This window comes from Arvicola amphibius, chromosome 6 (assembly GCF_903992535.2).
Source record: "Arvicola amphibius chromosome 6, mArvAmp1.2, whole genome shotgun sequence".
Taxonomy (NCBI): Eukaryota; Metazoa; Chordata; class Mammalia; order Rodentia; family Cricetidae; genus Arvicola; species Arvicola amphibius.
The window spans coordinates 121,058,298-121,075,945 of NC_052052.2; the positions used below are offsets into that span (position 1 = coordinate 121,058,298).

Here is a 17,648-nt window from a genome sequence, read left to right on the forward strand (position 1 = left end):
TGCACAGACATTAAGGGCTACATTGAATAAATGGGACCTCCTGAAGCTGAGCAGCTTCTGTAAAGCAAAGGACACCGTCACTAAGACAAAAAGGCAGCCTACTGACTGGGAAAAGATCTTCACCAACCCTGCAACTGACAAAGGTCTGATCTCTAAAATATGTAAGGAACTCAAGAGACTAGACTGTAAAATGCTAATTAACCCAATTAAAAAATGGGGCGCTGAACTGAACAGAGAATTCTCAACAGAAGAAGTTCAAATGGCCAAAAGACACTTAAGGTCATGCTCAACCTCCTTAGCTATCAGGAAAATGCAAATCAAAACAACTTTGAGATACCATCTTACACCTGTCAGATTGGCTAAAATCAAAAGCACCAATGATAACCTTTGCTGGAGAGGTTGTGGGGTAAGGGGTACACTCATCCATTGCTGGTGGGAATGCACACTTGTGCAACCACTTTGGAAAGCAGTGTGGTGGTTTCTCTGGAAATTCCGGATCAACCTACCCCAGGACCCAACAATTCCACTCTTGGGAATATACCCAAGAGATGCCCAATCATACTACAAAAGTATTTGCTCAACTATGTTCAAAGCAGCATTATTTGTAATAGCCAGATCCTGGAAACAACTTAGATGCCCTTCAGTGGAAGAATGGATGAAGAAACTGTGGAATATATACATGTTAGAATACTACTCAGTGGTAAAAAACAATGCCATCTTGAATTTTGCATGCAAATGGATGGAAATAGAAAACACTATTCTGAGTGAGGTAACCGAGACCCAAAAAGATGAACATGGGATGTACTCACTCATAATCGGTTTCTAGCCATAATTAAAGGACATTGAGCCTATAATTTGGGATCCTTGAGAAGATAATAAGAAGGTGAACCCAAAGAAAAACATATAGTAATCCTCCTGGATATTGGAAGTGGACATGATGGCCGGGCAAAAATTGGGAACTTGAGGGTGGGGTGAGACGGGGCCAAGGGAAGATGGGGAGAGAAAAGTGTGAAGGGGAGAATGGGGAGAGCTCGGAGGAATGGGATGCTTGGGATACAGGAAGGGTGGATATGGGAGCAGGGAAGCATATATCTTAATTTAGGGAGCCATCTGAGGGTTGTCAAGAGACTTGACTCTAGAGGGGTTCCCGGGTTTCCAGGGAGATGCCCCCAGCTAGTTCCTTGGGCAGCTGAGGAGAGGGAGCCCAAAAAGGCCAGTTCCTATAGCCATACTGATGAATTTCTTGCATATCACCATAGAACCTCCACCTGGCGATAGATGAAGAAAATGACTGAGCCCCACATTGGAGCACCGGACTGAGCTTCCAAGGTCCTGATGAGGAGCAGAAGGAGGGAGAACATGAGAAAGAAAGTCAGGACCGTGAGGGGTGCGTTCACCCATGGAGACGGTGGGACAGAACTAACGGAGATCATCAACTCCAGTTGGAATGGGACTGATGGAACATGAGACCAAACTGGACTCTCTGAATGTAACCGACGGTGGAGGCTGACTGAGAAGCCAAGGACAAAGGCGCTGGGCTTTGATTCTTCTTCATGGACGGGCTCTGTGGGAGCCTTCTCAGCTTGGTTGATCACCTTCCTGGACCTGGGGGGAGTTGGGAGGACCTTGGTCTTAGCATAGAGTGGGGAACCCTGATGGCTCCTTGGCCTGGAGAGGGAGGAGGGGTATGGGTAAAGGGGAGGGGAGGGAAGGGGGAGGAGGAGGGGAGGAGATGGAAATTTTTAAATATATAAAAAATAAACCATATTAAAAAAATAAAGTTTCTAAGGAGGTGGAAACTTTTAATTAATAAAAAATTAAAAAAGAAAGTTCTCTTCCCACCCTCAGTCCTTATCTAACCCACTTCCTCACTTCAATGAAGTCTGTGATAGCATATCACCAGTTCAACAAAGGCGTCTTTGATCTCTGTGCCCCACCTTCTGGGTACACTTTCTTTTAGTCATGGAACCAGCTATGGTTAGTTTGTTTGGATGAGTGTCTTCCAAAGCCCAAGTTTTGAAGACTCTCTCTTCTGGGTGCTTTAGAGAGGTGTCAGACCATTAGGAGGTCATGAGGAAGCATGTCCTTAGGAGGTGTGTCTTTGTCCTTTCTCTTTCAGTTTTTACCAGAATGGGGAGAACAGCCCCATACTCTTTGTATGCCTTTGCTGTAGGCCCAACAATGGGCCCAGACAACTGCTATGGAATAATGTTCTTGTGCACTGTAAAGATTTATCACTTGTATTAGTTTAATAAAACTCTGATTGGCCAGTAGCCAGGCAGAAAGTATAGGTGGGATGAACAGACTAGGAGAATTCTAGGAAGAGGAAAGGCAGAAAGTTAGTTACCAGCCAGAAACAGAGGAAGCAACATGAGAACAAGAAAAGATACCAAGCCATATAGCTAAACATAGACAAGAATTATGGGTTGATTTAAGTTGTAAGATCTAGTTAATAAAGAATCTTGAGTTAATAGGCCAAACAGTTTATAATTAAAAATAGTTAAAAAAATAAAGTTTTCATTTTCTAACTTGAAAAAGCAATACAAAACTTTGTATGACTATGTTCAAACTTGAGTTTTATGATGATCATAATTTACATATTTATTTATTCAATCTTTGCTTTGAATTAGGATTTAAGTTGTCTTCACTAGCCATCTCAAGACTTGGGAGAATGTGTATAGACATGTATATGTGTAATAAAGCAGATAATAAAGCAGGGTGAGAAGGGAAACTATACTAAAAATATACTAAACTATACTAAACTATAAATATACTAAACTATACTAAAATCTACTGAAGTCTAAAATGCTTTTATGTATTATTAAAACATAAATCAGACTTGCAAGATGGCTCAGGAAATAAATGAACTGGTGCACTGCCTATTGATCTGAGTTCTGAGTTCAATCCTTAGGACCCGCATGCTGGAAGGAGAGAACTTAATCCCAAGAGTTGTCCTCTGAATTCCACATAAACACACACACACACACACACACACACATGTGCACACACACTAATTAAATGTAAAAATATACAAATTGGCCAGACAGTGGTGGCACACACCTTTAATCCCAGCACTCAGGAGACAGAGGCAAGTAAGTTCTGTAAGTTCAAGGCCAGCCTGGTCTACAGAGTAAGTGCCAGGACATATTCCAAAGCTACACAGAGAAACCTTGTCTCAAAACACACACACACACACACACACACATACACACACACACTGTCTGTGTCTGAAGTTTCGCATTATTGTAAAGAGAAACAAAACATTTTTTAGCACCTATGACATTGGAGTGTCTATTCTAGAAACATCGTTTTCATTTAAACCTTACAGAGCCCTGAAATATGGATCCCCTCATCCCAGGTGACGACATATGAACCTTGAGAATTGTGTCCCAGGTTCTGTCACCAAGAGTAGAAGCGCTACATCTGATCCGCATCTTTATATCTAACTGCTTTTTGCCCATCAATGTCAATGTTCTAAGGCAGTCTTCTGATTTCTTACACGAGGACATTCTTCAAACGTTGGCTAGCCTCTCAGCACTCACCATACCAGCCACTTGCTAATCCTCACTGCCAGCAACTATGTCTTCCGCAGAACTGTTTCTATCACATTTCAGGTATATCCTCCCTACTCATACATTTATGCTCTGGCACGGTCATGCCATTTTCTCCATAAAGCCTTCAGTTAGTCCTGCTTGACTTTCCTCCTAGAAACATTCATTTAAAAATACTGTAAATTACAATTTCCCACATTGCATTTCTTGAACAACACTTACATGATTGTTCTCCTATTCTTCTATTAATGAATGCAATATGCTTCGTTACATTTGTTCTAATATACTCAAATCCCTGTTAATTTCAATTTACAATGAACATACCTTACATGAAAGTTAGATTGTTTAATGCTTCTAAAAGATAATCATTGTCTAATGGTAGACATATAGTCAACAAATTCAGTTTAAATTTGCAATGTTATATTACACTTTCATTGTATATTAATCTTACAAACAGATTTCATTATGACACTTCTGTACATGCATATAATGTACTCTGATTATGTTCAGCTTCTCTTTACTAAGACAGGATCTCCTATAGCTCAGGCTGTCTTTGAATTCACTATGTAGCTCATGTTGACTTGGAACCCCTGATGTTCCTGCCTCTACTTCCTGAGTGAGAGGATCATAAACTTGAGCCACTGCCCCTGATTTCTATTATTCTTTCTTCATACCAATTCCCTAACTTCAATTTCTTTTCCTTTCTCCATTTTCACTACTTTAACCTTTAGTTTCAGGCTATTTTTCCCCGTTCTCACTTCCACCAATGAAAGAAAACATGCTATGTTTGTCTTTGTGAGATTGATTTATTTCATGAAAAGTGATTATCTCCAATTCCATAGTTTTTCTATAAATCATATAACTTATGAGACTTTTATGCCTGACGCATAGACACATCAAACTTTTCTTTATCCATTCATCTCTGGGTGCACACCCAGGCTGATCTCATAAATTGACTATTGTTACTAGTCTTTCAACAAACACAAATGTGTGGATATCTCTATAATAACCTGAATTGTATTCTTTGGAGGTATTTAGACAGAAATGAAATAGTTGGGTCACATTGAAGTTCTACTTTTATTTTTTAGTGAACTTTCATGCTTTCCTTCAAAGTGGCTGAACTGTTCCATAATGGCTCCTTACTACCACCCCGCAATAATTTTTAGAGTTGTTGATTCTGTTCTTGATGGAAGTCCTTCTCATTAGGAGGGGATGCAATTTTTATTTCTGCTTCGCCGGTGGCTAAGGATTTTGAGCACATATCAACTAGTTACTGGTTATTTGGACTTCATTATTTAAGAAATATCTACATTTCATTGACCGTTACTGATTGGACCTGGGAGTGTGTGTTTCTGTTATTCAACTTTTGAACTTTTTGTGTATCTTAGATATCTTAGATACCAATCCTTTGTCAGATTAATTTTTGGCCGAGGCTTTCTCCCATTTGGTAGGCCATCTCTTTACTCTAAGTAAGCCTTTTATTTTGATCCAATTCCATTAATCAAAACTTGATTTTGTTCCCTGAGCTATTTAGAGTCTTCTAGAGGAAGTTATTTTCTATGTACAGAGGGAGAGTGTTTGTGAGAACCCATGGTCCTCACTTTCAGTAAGAAGACTGGAGGCTGGAAAGTTGAAGATGAAGCACTTTCATTTACTATGCGGCAAAGCTAGGCATCGGGCTGGGATGGGAGGCTTCTCATTCAGTGCAGGGAAGAATAGATAAAAGCCAGACCTGTAACTCTTTCCCTCTCTTTGAGATAATCAGGAAGATATACTTTTATATATCATCTAGATCTTAAGTTTTCGCAACAAAAAAAACATGTGTGGGGTCATCTCTATATTTTTACATAATTTATTTTAAACTTATCATAGACATGACCTTGCACTGGTACTTTTCTGCTCTGATCTTCTACTTTGGATATGGGAAAGGATTTTAGTGGACAACTACTAAAACTTGATACTGCTTTTTTCATATAGTCTTTATATTTTATGCTTTTTTATTTACTTTTGAAATTTTAATATAATCACATTTCCCTTCCCTTTCCAACCTCCAAACCATTTCATATATTCTTTTCTACTCTCCTTCATGTTCGTGGTCTCTTTTTCATTAACTGCTATTGCATGCAGTTAATATTTCTAAATATAATCTTCCAGTCCATATAATGTTATTTTATGTATCTTTTCACTGTTGATTGTTTGGCACTGAACAACCAACTGATGTGCTCCTCCCTGGGGAGGACCACTCCTTCCACTCCCAGCCTTACTCAGTTTCCTGTAGTTCTCGGTATAGGGTTGAGACCTTGTGGACTTTTCCACTTCAGTTTAGTTTGTTGGTTGGTTGTCATCTTTGCTCTGCTTACACTTGGCCAGGTATATTGGTGAGACTTTATGAACAAAACTTCTGATGTTACTAGGAGATACAATCTTACAGCAAATACACTGATCCTCTTGCTCCTACAATATTTCTGGCTGCTCTTCCATAATATACCTTGAGCCATAGGTGTGGGAGATGTATCTTTGTAGATGTATCCAGTGGGATTTTGTCCCATAACTCTGTATATTGACTGGCTGTGATTTTCTTCATCTGTTACAAAGAGAAATTTCCTTAATGAGGGGTGATGACTAGATTTATCTGGGGTTGTAAGGACTAATGTTTATAGATTGTTGTTAGTGATTATTCTGGCTTAGCAAATTAGTAGTTGGAGATTCTCTCCCAATAACCATTAAATAGCTAGCTAGGTTTCTAGTACCAGGCATGGTACACTTCTTGTTGAGAGGTCTTAAATCCCATTAGAAGCATGTGTACCGATATTTTTTACAAATGCAATGAAACATTTTACAACTCATTAATTTTTACAGTTATTTTATAGTAAAGCTTGAAAGATTACATTTTTCTTTGATAAAGCTACAATAACAGTTCTTGATTAATGGCAACTAATAATGGCAGCTTTTTAAAATAAAGAAGTTGGGTAGCATTTTTCATATGTGTTGGCACATTTTATTTTAAATTTTAAATTTTAAAGAGCTTCCTCTTTTCAGAAATATTTCCCCTCTTTCTAAGAAGAAGCATTGGTGTTTGTGAGAACCAAAACGTGTTCTTTTGATGTAAACACTGAGTAGTTTCAACACAACTGAACTCCTGGAATTAAAAACAGAACAATTCTTAGAATAATTACCCTAGTTACTTGAAAAAAAAGTGCAGTTGATGGACAAGTTATCCCAACTCTTTTCTTCTCCAATTGTACCTCTTCTATTTTCTTTATCACCACCTCACAGTTGGTTGACCAGTTAAGCCAACTCTCTTCTTTTCCCACTGTCTCCCCTCTATTTTCCGTCATCACTTCCTCCAGGGAAAACAATGTATGAAGTTAGTTTCTGAAAAAACTTTCAAGTTACCAGATGTCACACAATTTATAATCAATGGATTGCTAAGGAGACCACATTAGTTTATCATGACAAGACTTCAGCCTGCCTGTCATGTCAAGAAAGTTTGGAGAAGGTTCAGATTTTTGTAGAAGCTGTAAGCACTGTGATAGCTCGGGCTGGACCAAGGTATTTGCAGAAGGAACGAAGCTCATAGTAATCCCTCCTGGTAAGTAACTTTTTCCTGCTTCATTCCAGTGATGAAAAGTGTGTGTGTGTGTGTGTGTGTGTGTGTGTGTGTGTGTGTGTGTGTGTATGTATGATTGTAGAGAAAGACCAGAAACCATGATGAGCTACTGTACCTGACTACAATGTTCTTAGCCTGAGTCATTTTCAGGATAGATTATTGAATATGATAGCAAAAACTACTTTATAAATGGCTTCTTCTTTCCACCCGTAAGACATTGAAACTATATTTAGAATAGTAGCATATACAAAGAGTAAGTGGAAGTCATTCCGAGGATCATGTGCATTGACGATTGGTGTAAATTATTGCTTTAGGATAGTATTATAGAAGGTCTTTTTGGTGGATCCTCAGAATGAAGGTTTGCTGATGGCTTGTCTCTGTAGTCTCGAACACAACTAGTGCTCCATCCTCCAGACAAACTGGAGATCACTGTTACTGATTTTGATCATAATTCACAGCAAATTACTATATAACATGAATGGATCCCCGTTTTATTTGTCTGACTTCATGTTGGGTCACAATTTATGTCACTCTGATTCTTGAAATATTACCTAGAGTGTTCTGTAAGAATTTGTAGTTTATGCAAACTGTTTCTGCCCAGTGTCCATGTAAATGGCCTTTCACAATTTTACATCTTTATGTGATCATTATGTCCCTCAAGGAAGCTTAGGATAGTTTTATACTCCAATTTTTTTCCTGTGTCTTTACTTTTTTATAAGAACACGTTTATTTACAAGTAGTTGTGCCCAAGCATGTGATTATTGCTTTGATTTTTCTTTGAAAATTTCTCTCTGGAAAAGAAGTCTCAATTAACTCAAAATTGCATTCTAGACTGAGAACTGATTTATAAATGACAAACCTTTAAGGGAGGAAATACAGAAACAGCTGGAAAAATCTTTTTAAAAAATAAAATAAAACTTCTCAACCTACGGGAACAAGACACAAGCTTCAAGGCAGATTTAGATTTCTGGTTAGATATGGGTTGAATCACTTTGGAGTTCCTTCATGTTTGGTAGAAGAATGAAATGTGTTGTCACAGGTAGATTTGGAATGAATATGTTTTCAAAGTAATTAAAAAATGGCAAGGCATGGCCATAATGAAGTGGAGTTGATGATGTTTAGAAAGAAGAGGGCTGGGAGCAGGATTTCCTGATGGACTTTCCAGGAGATTGCAATTATAAATGTTGATACTGAAGAACACTTGTGCAAACATCCTGTATTTTATACTATATAATGCTTGCAGATATTCAGACTTCTGTAAAACATTCATATATCATGACAGAAGTCATTATTAAAGCATTTGACACTGGTGTGGGGTTTATTATTACAGACAAGTCTATGGTAGACTCAATAGACAGTAGCCTTCATTTTTCTCCAGGTCTAGTGCACTGTGAACAAGCCTAGGCTTTGAACACAGTTATGGAGCTATAACTTCTCCACTTATTCCTAAAGAACATGGGAGACTTTGTGCTCATTTCCTAAAAAGGAAAACAGAGGAGGAGTATGAGAACAGCAAGATTATGTGAGAACCAAAGATGATAACGTTATTAAGCATGTGGAACATTGTCCAATTTATAACAGACACGAAAATTATGGATAGGACTGTCTTCACAAAGAAGAAGCACTTGTTGCTTTAGCCAATAACATTTATTATACAGCAAAGCTTCCTGGGAGGTGCAACTCCCAGGGAGATGGACTCCTAACTGCTAAGATAGAAGATCATCTTCATGTCTACTTACATAGACACAAAGTTTCCATATGGAGGCATCTGTTTTTCTTTAGAAGCTGTTTTCTGATTTGAGAAAAAACATGACTCTAAATATTTTTAAAGGATTTTTATTGCTAACTGTGTGGTGGTGGTGCACACCTTTAATCTCAGCCCTTGTGAGGCAGAAGCAGGAGGATATTCATGAGTTTGAGGCCAGCCTGGTCTACAGAGTGAGTTCCAGGACAGGCTCCATAGCTACACAGAGAAACCCTGTCTTGAGAAACCAAAAAAGGCAATGGGAGGGTTACTGCCAATCATTAAAAATTTTAGCAGGAATTGTAAAATGTTGTTATGTTTCTAATTCTACAAAGTATTTTTTTACATTTTTGGGAATTTTATCATGAGTACTGTATTTACATCATTTCCACCTCGCCCTCTTCCTCTTTGAACTCCCCAACTCCTTGTAAAATTCATGACTCTTCTGTAACTGTGTTATATAAATATATATGCTCACAATATGTATATATCAATACAACCTGCTAAGTCCATCTAGTGTTACTCTATGTGCGTGTGTTCATGTCTAGCCACTTGGGATTACATGACCTATCAGGTACCCATCCCTACAGAGCACTGGTTCTCCCTCTCTTAGCATCTATTCATTGTGTGGAGCTCCTCATCTTGAAGTTTGGATATGGGAGATTTTCCTCACCAATGCTTGAATGCCAATTGGTGTTGTAATTGTGCACATTTTGTTTAGGTGACCATACTGTTAGGATTTCATAGATTCCTGCCATATGTAGAAAGCACTATCTAAACAGATGTCCCAGGCCAATGGCTCTTCAGTTTTTCTACTTCTTTTCCACATAGATCCCTCAGCCCTGAGGGAAAAGGATGCATGACCACATCCCCACTTAGGACTGAGTGCTCCAAAGTCTCTCATTTTTTGAACATTGTCCAGTTGTGAGTCTCTATGTTAATAGATATATACTGTAAGAAGCTTCTCTGATAAGGTTTGAGCAATGCACAGGAGTTGTTTTATTGCTATGTTCCATTAGCAGAATTATAGGATTATAGTTTTTCCTAGGCTTGCGACCTATCTAGTCTCAGGTGTTTGGCATCCTTAGCAGTATCAGATATGGGTTGCATTTCATGGAGTGGGCCTTAAATCCAATTTTAAAAAATGCTTGATTAATCAGTAAAATGTTCTACAACTTCACCATTATATCTTACAAGCAGGTTACTATTGTAGGTAGCAGAATTTCTCTTCTAGTATCATACAGAGTAACTTCTAGCACCATAAATACTAGTCAGAAGGGGTAAAGTTTCTAGTTGGGCTCAGTTTCTCCATGTTTAATGATACAACTAAATAGCATTTAATGACACAAGTAAGTGGTGTCTTCAGCTATAGGGCCTTAGCATCAGGTTATGTAGAGTAAGCAATAGCTTTGGGAATATCCTGTGATGTTTGAGCTTTGGTCAAAGACTCAATAAGGTATAACTCATTCCTGGCACTAGATGTTTTGCTTGGCGGCATAAAACTTCTTGTTGGGGCATTCTCTCTCCCATTTTATGGTAATTCTATTTAAATTCCTTTCATATAAGTATATATTTTAGGAAGCTTCTACAGTTGTAGATTTCCATGTGATTTTTCAGATAGTGTTAGTTGTCCATATTCATATTCTGATTTTCCATCCTCCTCCCCACTTAATCCTATTCTAGTTTCTTCTTTATCCCTTGACAGCATTATATTCTATTTCTCCTTCCTTGGAAGATCCCCTCTTTTCCTGGCCCCTTACTAGGTAGTTATCCTCTGAGTTCATTCAGATTGAAGCACCTAAACTCAACACACTAGGAATAATTTGGAGGTTACAGCTACAGCTACATGCTCAACTCCAAAACTAGGAGTGGTTCTCATGTGAGGCTGGGATGCTTCCTAAAAGTACACAGCAATTAGGAGATCCCTGAGAACTTCAAAGGGAGAAAGGGATCCACAACTTCAGCTAGCAGATCTACTTGGTCGATTGCAATTACACATGAAGGATATTTCCGTTGCATAAGGGATTACGTACAGCTACAATGAAAAGTAGAAAGCTACCTCCTGACATCTATTCCACTGAGCTCTAAGGAAAGCAGAGCATATTATAGTCAGCTAAATGAACAGTGGGTTGCACTAAATTGCCAGAGAACAAAGTCACAAAGGATGGGGAAGGGAAGCATGTTAGGAATGACAAGAAACCTTCATCTGTAAAATGACCATAGAAGCAATTTGTTTCCTCACCCTAACATCCATCCACCCAGATGCATGGATATTTCACCACACCACGAGAAAACAGGTAGTGTAAAGACAGAAGTTGTTCCTAACCATTCAATATTGTGTTTATAATGATATGTAATAATTATTTTGAGTGACTGGTTTTAGTGGTGCAATAGCACTTGGGAGGCAGAGGCAGGAGGACCAGGAACAGGAGGAGGCCATCCATGGGTACATAGCAAGTTTGATGCTACAATGGGCTACCTGAAACTCTGTCTCAGAAATAATAACTACTATCCTCATAATTATTATCTTTATTGATTTTCCATTTTATCTTACAGACAAAAGCTTTGATGCAGACATTTCCCCCAAGCCTACCATTTTCCTTCCTTCTGTTGCTGAAACGAATCTCCACAAGGCTGGGACATACCTTTGTCTCCTTGAGAAATTCTTCCCTGATGTTATAAGGGTATACTGGAAAGAAAAGGATGGCGATAAGATCCTGGAATCCCAGGAAGGGAATACACTGAAAACCAATGATACATACATGAAGTTTAGCTGGCTTACCGTGACTGAAGAGTCAATGCGTAAAGAGCACATATGCATTGTCAAACATGAGAACAATAAAAGAGGAGTTGATCAAGAGATTTCCTTTCCTCCAATAGAGAAAGGTATATGCATGTATCCTTTGAAATATAGCTTTCTAGAAAATGTGTTTGAAAATATTCATATTTTTATCATGTATTAATAAAAATTAACATAAGGCTTTTAACAGGGCCACTGCATGCGTTTTATCTTGTACTTTACCAAAATACTAAGATGGCAGAGGCTTTGGCTTAAGTTTTTCTAAATATATCATCATTATCCAAAATATGCAGATTTGATTTGTTCTTTCTTCTTTCTTGTTTTTCTTTTCTGTTTTCTTCTTTCCTTCTTTCCTTTCTTTTTTCCTTCCTTCCCTCCTTTCTTTTCTTTCTTCTTTCTTTCTTTCTTTCTTTCTTTCTAGAAATTGTTAATTTTATTTTTTTAATAAGTAACTAAGTATATGATAAATGCTAAAATGGAGGTTCCGGTATTGATGACTTAATCAGAAATATTCTGCCAAGCAAGCAAAATCATTTACTTTAATCTTATTGTGTACAAAGTTCAAGTCTCAGACACTGATGCCTTAGAAACTGGTGCCTTAGTTAACGACATATTCAAATGAAATAGCCAAGGCTTATTACTAAAAAAGGAGTAAACTTAGCAGCCTTGAAATTTTTAGATTTTGGTTGTTGTGGTATGTATCACTGTCATATAGGATATCATAATTAAAAATCGAGTAAGGTTAGTGGTTGTAAGCATGCTTCATAACTAATGCATCTCCTGACATTTCAATGCATTTCACACGGAACAGGGATGTGGGTGGGTAGACCAGGATTAGCACGTCAGTGTCGCAACACTGTACAGGGGGCTGTATAGTGATGAATGCACACTCTTTTCCTTACTCAGAATAAGTCAGAAACAAGGTCCCAAAGGATCCCTTAATTCAGTGGGCGTCCAGTCAGAGGGTTCAATGTGCAGGTGGCCTAGTGGTGGTCTTGCAATTCATTGTCACAACTGCTGGCATGGAACAATAGTCTCAAGCCCCAGGGACCTTCTGAACTTATGAGGAATGAGAACATTTAGAACCTGTGAGCCTCTTCCTGGTCACTGTCAGTGTTTCTCCTCGGGGATTCCTTAGTCACTCAAATGATCAATGAACTTTGAGCAGTTGTTTTGGGAAGGTACTTGATTTGGAAGGTCATAGCTGTTTTTCTTTGAAGACCATTTTAGACAGCTTGATATGTTTTTTAGGGTAAAAAAGGAAAAAATATTCCTTTTGAATTTCTGCTTCTCTGTATACAGAAACAAACCAAGTGAAAGACGTGTACTGAGTAATATATAATGAGACTCATTTCTATAATGTATTTATATAATTATGTGATTATGGAGCTCATATTTTAATACACTTTTGTCTATGTGAGGACATCTATGTATTCATTGGCATGTAGATATATACATATTCACAAACACAGAGAGAACTGTCAAATAAGGTGCGTATTAATTAACAAATTCTTACTGTTATTTCTTGTAGTTGCCATGAGTGCTGAGCCTACACCTTGCTGGCACGAAAATGGTAGGTTTTCAGTATGCTTGACTAACATTATAGCACTCTTCCTTTTGAATATAACAATGCTCGAACTGCCTTGGATTAATTTAGAAATATCTAAATGTCTGGGTGTTACAGAATGGACAGTGATATTTACAGCCACTGTGTCACTATGGACATCACAGCCACACAGTGAACAACTAATTAAAGTAAAATAAAGTGTACTTTAATGATGGGTACAGTGATGTACCCTAACCTATTTTAACAAAGGAATTCACTTACTCATATGTCTATTGTTCTCAACCACCAAATATAGCAAGATAAAAGTTAAGTCTAAGTCGTTAAAGTCATCTAGTTACTCACTAGTTAGTGCCATTGATGGGTTTAGATTAATTGACTTCCAAGTTCAAGGGCCCTCTTAGTGGTTCTTTTGAGAATGGTGAGTGTTGTTTCAGGTTTGGGTGAGAAGAGATGTTACTCCATGTAGGTCCTCAGCAATCAATGCCCACTACTCCCTCCTCAGTAACCTGTGCTACGCTGTCTAACAAGCAGGTGGGGCTAATGAAAGATCTCTTTTAGCCGTGCTGCAGCTTCAGCTCACGAGCACCTCTGCCTACTACACCTACCTTCTCCTCCTCCTCAAGAGTGCGATCCACCTGGCCGTGGTCAGCTTCTCTCTGGCTAGAAGAACAGCAACCTGTGGCAATGAGAAGAGGGCCTAAGGAAGTGAACAGTGGCTCAACAAGTCAGCTCCTGTACATCCTTTATGTGAAATCGTGCTTTATGGGCCCAGCTGGATTTTCTTGCTAACTTTGACCTGTGTAAAAATCACATGCATATCATTCTGTCATCACTTAAAAGTTTTCAGACTTTCATAAGCGATTCGAGCAACTTCTCTCACTAACCCTTCTGATTCTATCCTCTTCAGCAGTTCCCTCCCCCAGGAGCCTGGAGCACCCCAGCTCCAGTACACATAGCTTGCAGCTTCTACCGCAGTCCTTGTTGCCCTTGAGCCAGCTAACTCCCTGAAAGCCTCCACACTAGACACCCTGAAGAGCCTTCTTTACTGCCTGAATTCTTGTACTTCATATTAGAGACAATAAATTCTTTGAAAATCAGAAGTCTGCTTTTGTCAGTTTTTACTTTCATTTAATAACCGTGAAGGACACAGTATGATAACAGAGCCATGGCGTTCAGTGACGGTTGGTAACAAGAGTCCAAAATCACATTCCTAATCTTGGTCTACAGTCTGTAGTTATGACATTTCTTGTGACAGTGGGTGTAGGCGGAACTACAGGCCATTGGAAGAGCCATGTTACTGCTCTCAAAGGCCATCACATTTTGGGCATTTGGTTTTAGGCTTTCTCCTGACCATGAGCAGATATCTAACATGACTCAAACTGGGCGTGCACAGCCCTATGCCTGTTTCCATAGCAGCATGTTTGCTGACCCTCGGGCTGCTCCCTGGAAGCTACCAGAATTCCAGAGAGGAAAAGGGATGGAGGAGAGTGACCGCACACACTGAACTCCAGTACCACAGCTTTCTCTGTGAAATGGAGTCAGAATATTCTATCCACTAGGGCTTTACATGTTAAATGAATTAGTAATAGCAACTACAAGCAAGCTCTTGAGAGCCCTAATATAGGCCCTTGACCTTACCTTAGAGAGTGGATACCACACTCACACAAAAAGGCACCAAATTATTTTTAATTTTCTCCATGGGGAGGGTGACAGAGTGCAATAGGATCACGTCTTGTACTACACAAGCAACCCCGGATCTTCGAACAGTCATTGAAATAGATACAATCATAGACCACAGTTTACAGATTGCAGAGCTAAGCTCACTACTAAAGGTCACTGTTTTGAATCAGTACTTGTAACTTAAAGCCAGATTTCTCTAATCTTGTGTGTGTGTGTGTGTGTGTGTGTGTGTGTGTGTAAGAGAGAGAGAGAGAGAGAGAGAGAGAGAGAGAGAGACAGAGAGACAGAGAGTCGAGAGAGAACATCAGTGTACTACATATCCTATATTTTTCAGTAATATTAAATCAAGACAACCTACAAATTATGAAAACACCCATTGCTTCCGTAATAAAGTTAGTGATAATTTCCTTAAGGACTTGTGACTTCATCTCTTTATTCCTCATGATCACTCCAGGTTACTGGCTTGTCGTTCTTTCTCACGCATCCTTCCTCTAGCTAGAAGCACAATCTGCTCTATCGTCATAATTGTGCTACTTTCTGTAAGCTGGAACAACTATTCTGCTTTCCAGTGAGCATTTGTCTTCGGTTTGAAACTGCTCTTCTAGGGAGAGCACTAATATAGTGCACAGTGAGCCTCAGGCACGGTAGATCCCGTAATGCTGTTATGTGGATATGAGCAGCATCCCGAGACTCAGATTCATCCACAGACAGAACCACTTGTAGAAGATTCTGGAATCTAGGTAGTTTCTGATGCAGGAATGAGGTTATGCAACTTCCTTGGTCCATGACTTTTATCACAGCACAACAGCCTCAAGTAGGTACGTGATTGATTTTGTGGGAGAATCCTGAACCATGAGCCACATTTCAGATAGAATCCTGGCTACTTTGCCTGGCTGTTCTTAGCTATATCAACTTCTTTTCTGAGTGATAAAATTTGTGTATATTTATGGAATCCTATGTAATGTTTGAGTCCATACACATAGTGAGTATTCTTTAAATCAAGGTAAGCACAATTTTTTTTCTAACCCATCCATTTATCATTTTTATGCCATGGGAATATTCAAACATCTTTTCCTTTGCCTTTTGAGATGCACATTATATTATTATTTTCTAATGGTTTAATCCCACACTAAAATTTTTGCATCCTTAGAATAATGCTTAAAATTAAGTAATTTCAGATATGCATGCAAAGTTACAAACCAAGCAGTTGACAGCTGAATGAATTAAGTGTGGGAATCACAGGTGTTGTGGTATTTTCCAGGCAAGGGACCAAGTATGTACCACCTCAGGCAAGCAAACACACAGTAAGATGACAGAATGTCAGTGTTTTGTACAGGGAAGCGATGGCAGGGAGCACTGTGGGGTCTCCTAAAGCTCCACAGAGAATGGCAGGACTCGGACCTCAGATGGCTGGAGTGAACAGTTCTGCTCTTATCCAGCACAGCGTTTCTTTGTAGGTTAGAAACAGACTAGTCTTCAAGAAAAACTTTCTTTCGCTTTTAGGCTCAGAGTGGATGAAGGGAATCACCTCCTTATCTACACACATGTCCTCAAGTTAGAGCTCATATTTTTAACTTAAAATGAAAAGGCTTCAGGTTTTGTCCAATCAACTTCAGTATCTGTGAAACCAAGCAGAGGTTCCCACGGAGGGGGGGGGGGGAGGTTCACAAGAAGAGTCAGGCCTTTTAAGAAGATGAAATTTAATTTAGGCTTCCTTCCCAATGTTCCTGAACTGACTAGACTTCTTTAGACCCAGCGTTTAGCCTCTAAACAGAGACACTATGTCTGCACAAGGAAACAGATGCCATGACTGGAAACTGGAAATTAGCAACAGCCTTGTGGAACTGACATCACTGGCCAATAGCACCAGGCCTGTCTCATGTGGTGTTGACCCCCCTTAGCCCCTCCTGCTGGAGTCCACCTGGGCAGCCCTGAGCCTCAGCAGTGTGCAGAGAGGATTCTGGGGCAGGGAAGTAGTGAGAGAATACCCTGTGGCTAACAGCAGTTTTACTTTCTCAAGCTTCTTTTGTTTACCTACTCTGTCAATGTGGTTGCTTCCTGGAAAATGGTTAAACACAAACCACCAATGTTTGGGGCAGCACAAGGTGTGGCTTAGGTGTTAAAAGACAAAATAGCAGCAGTTAAACCACAGCCAGCTCTGCTTGCTTTCAAAAGACCACAGCTATTGGAGAGACAACTTCCAACTCCACATACCGGAAGTGGACCCGAAACTTAGTCTCCGTGCTGATGGACGCTGGGCTTGTGCTTGGTGTTCACAGAGCTCAGTTGCAGTGGGGATTGGAATCTGTTCCCAGAACTGTGTAGACACTGTATCCAACAGAAACAGAGGAGAGATGTAGCTCCAAGATAATTTTAATGTTCCATCAAGGGTCTGTTCTTTTCTCCAGTGCTTAATTTAAGATCCTATGGATGCCCGGAGTTGGTGGCCCACGCCTTTAATCCCAGCAGTCCAGAGGCAGAAGCAGGTGGATCTTTGTGAATTCAAGTCCAGCTTGGTGTACAAGAGCTAGTTCCAGGACAGGTTACAAAGCTACAGAGAAACCCTGCCTCAAAAAAAAAAAAAAAAAAAAAAAACTACAAAACAAACAAGCAAACTAAAAAGATCCCAAAGAGATTTTTGCTTCATTTTCTTAGTTTAAAAAAAAAAAAAGGATTAAGGCTCTGTCCTGAGCCAA

At 39.3% G+C, this 17,648-nt stretch overlaps 1 gene segment (V, D, J or C); it reads left to right on the forward strand.

Annotated features, from left to right (window-relative positions):
- Positions 1-9,930: 9,930 nt before the first annotated feature.
- Positions 9,931-14,369, forward strand: LOC119816737. The segment is given in 4 exon segments: positions 9,931-11,202; positions 11,462-11,791; positions 13,237-13,278; positions 13,831-14,369. Coding segments are annotated over 4 exon segments (546 nt in total).
- The last annotated feature ends 3,279 nt before the right edge of the window (positions 14,370-17,648 follow it).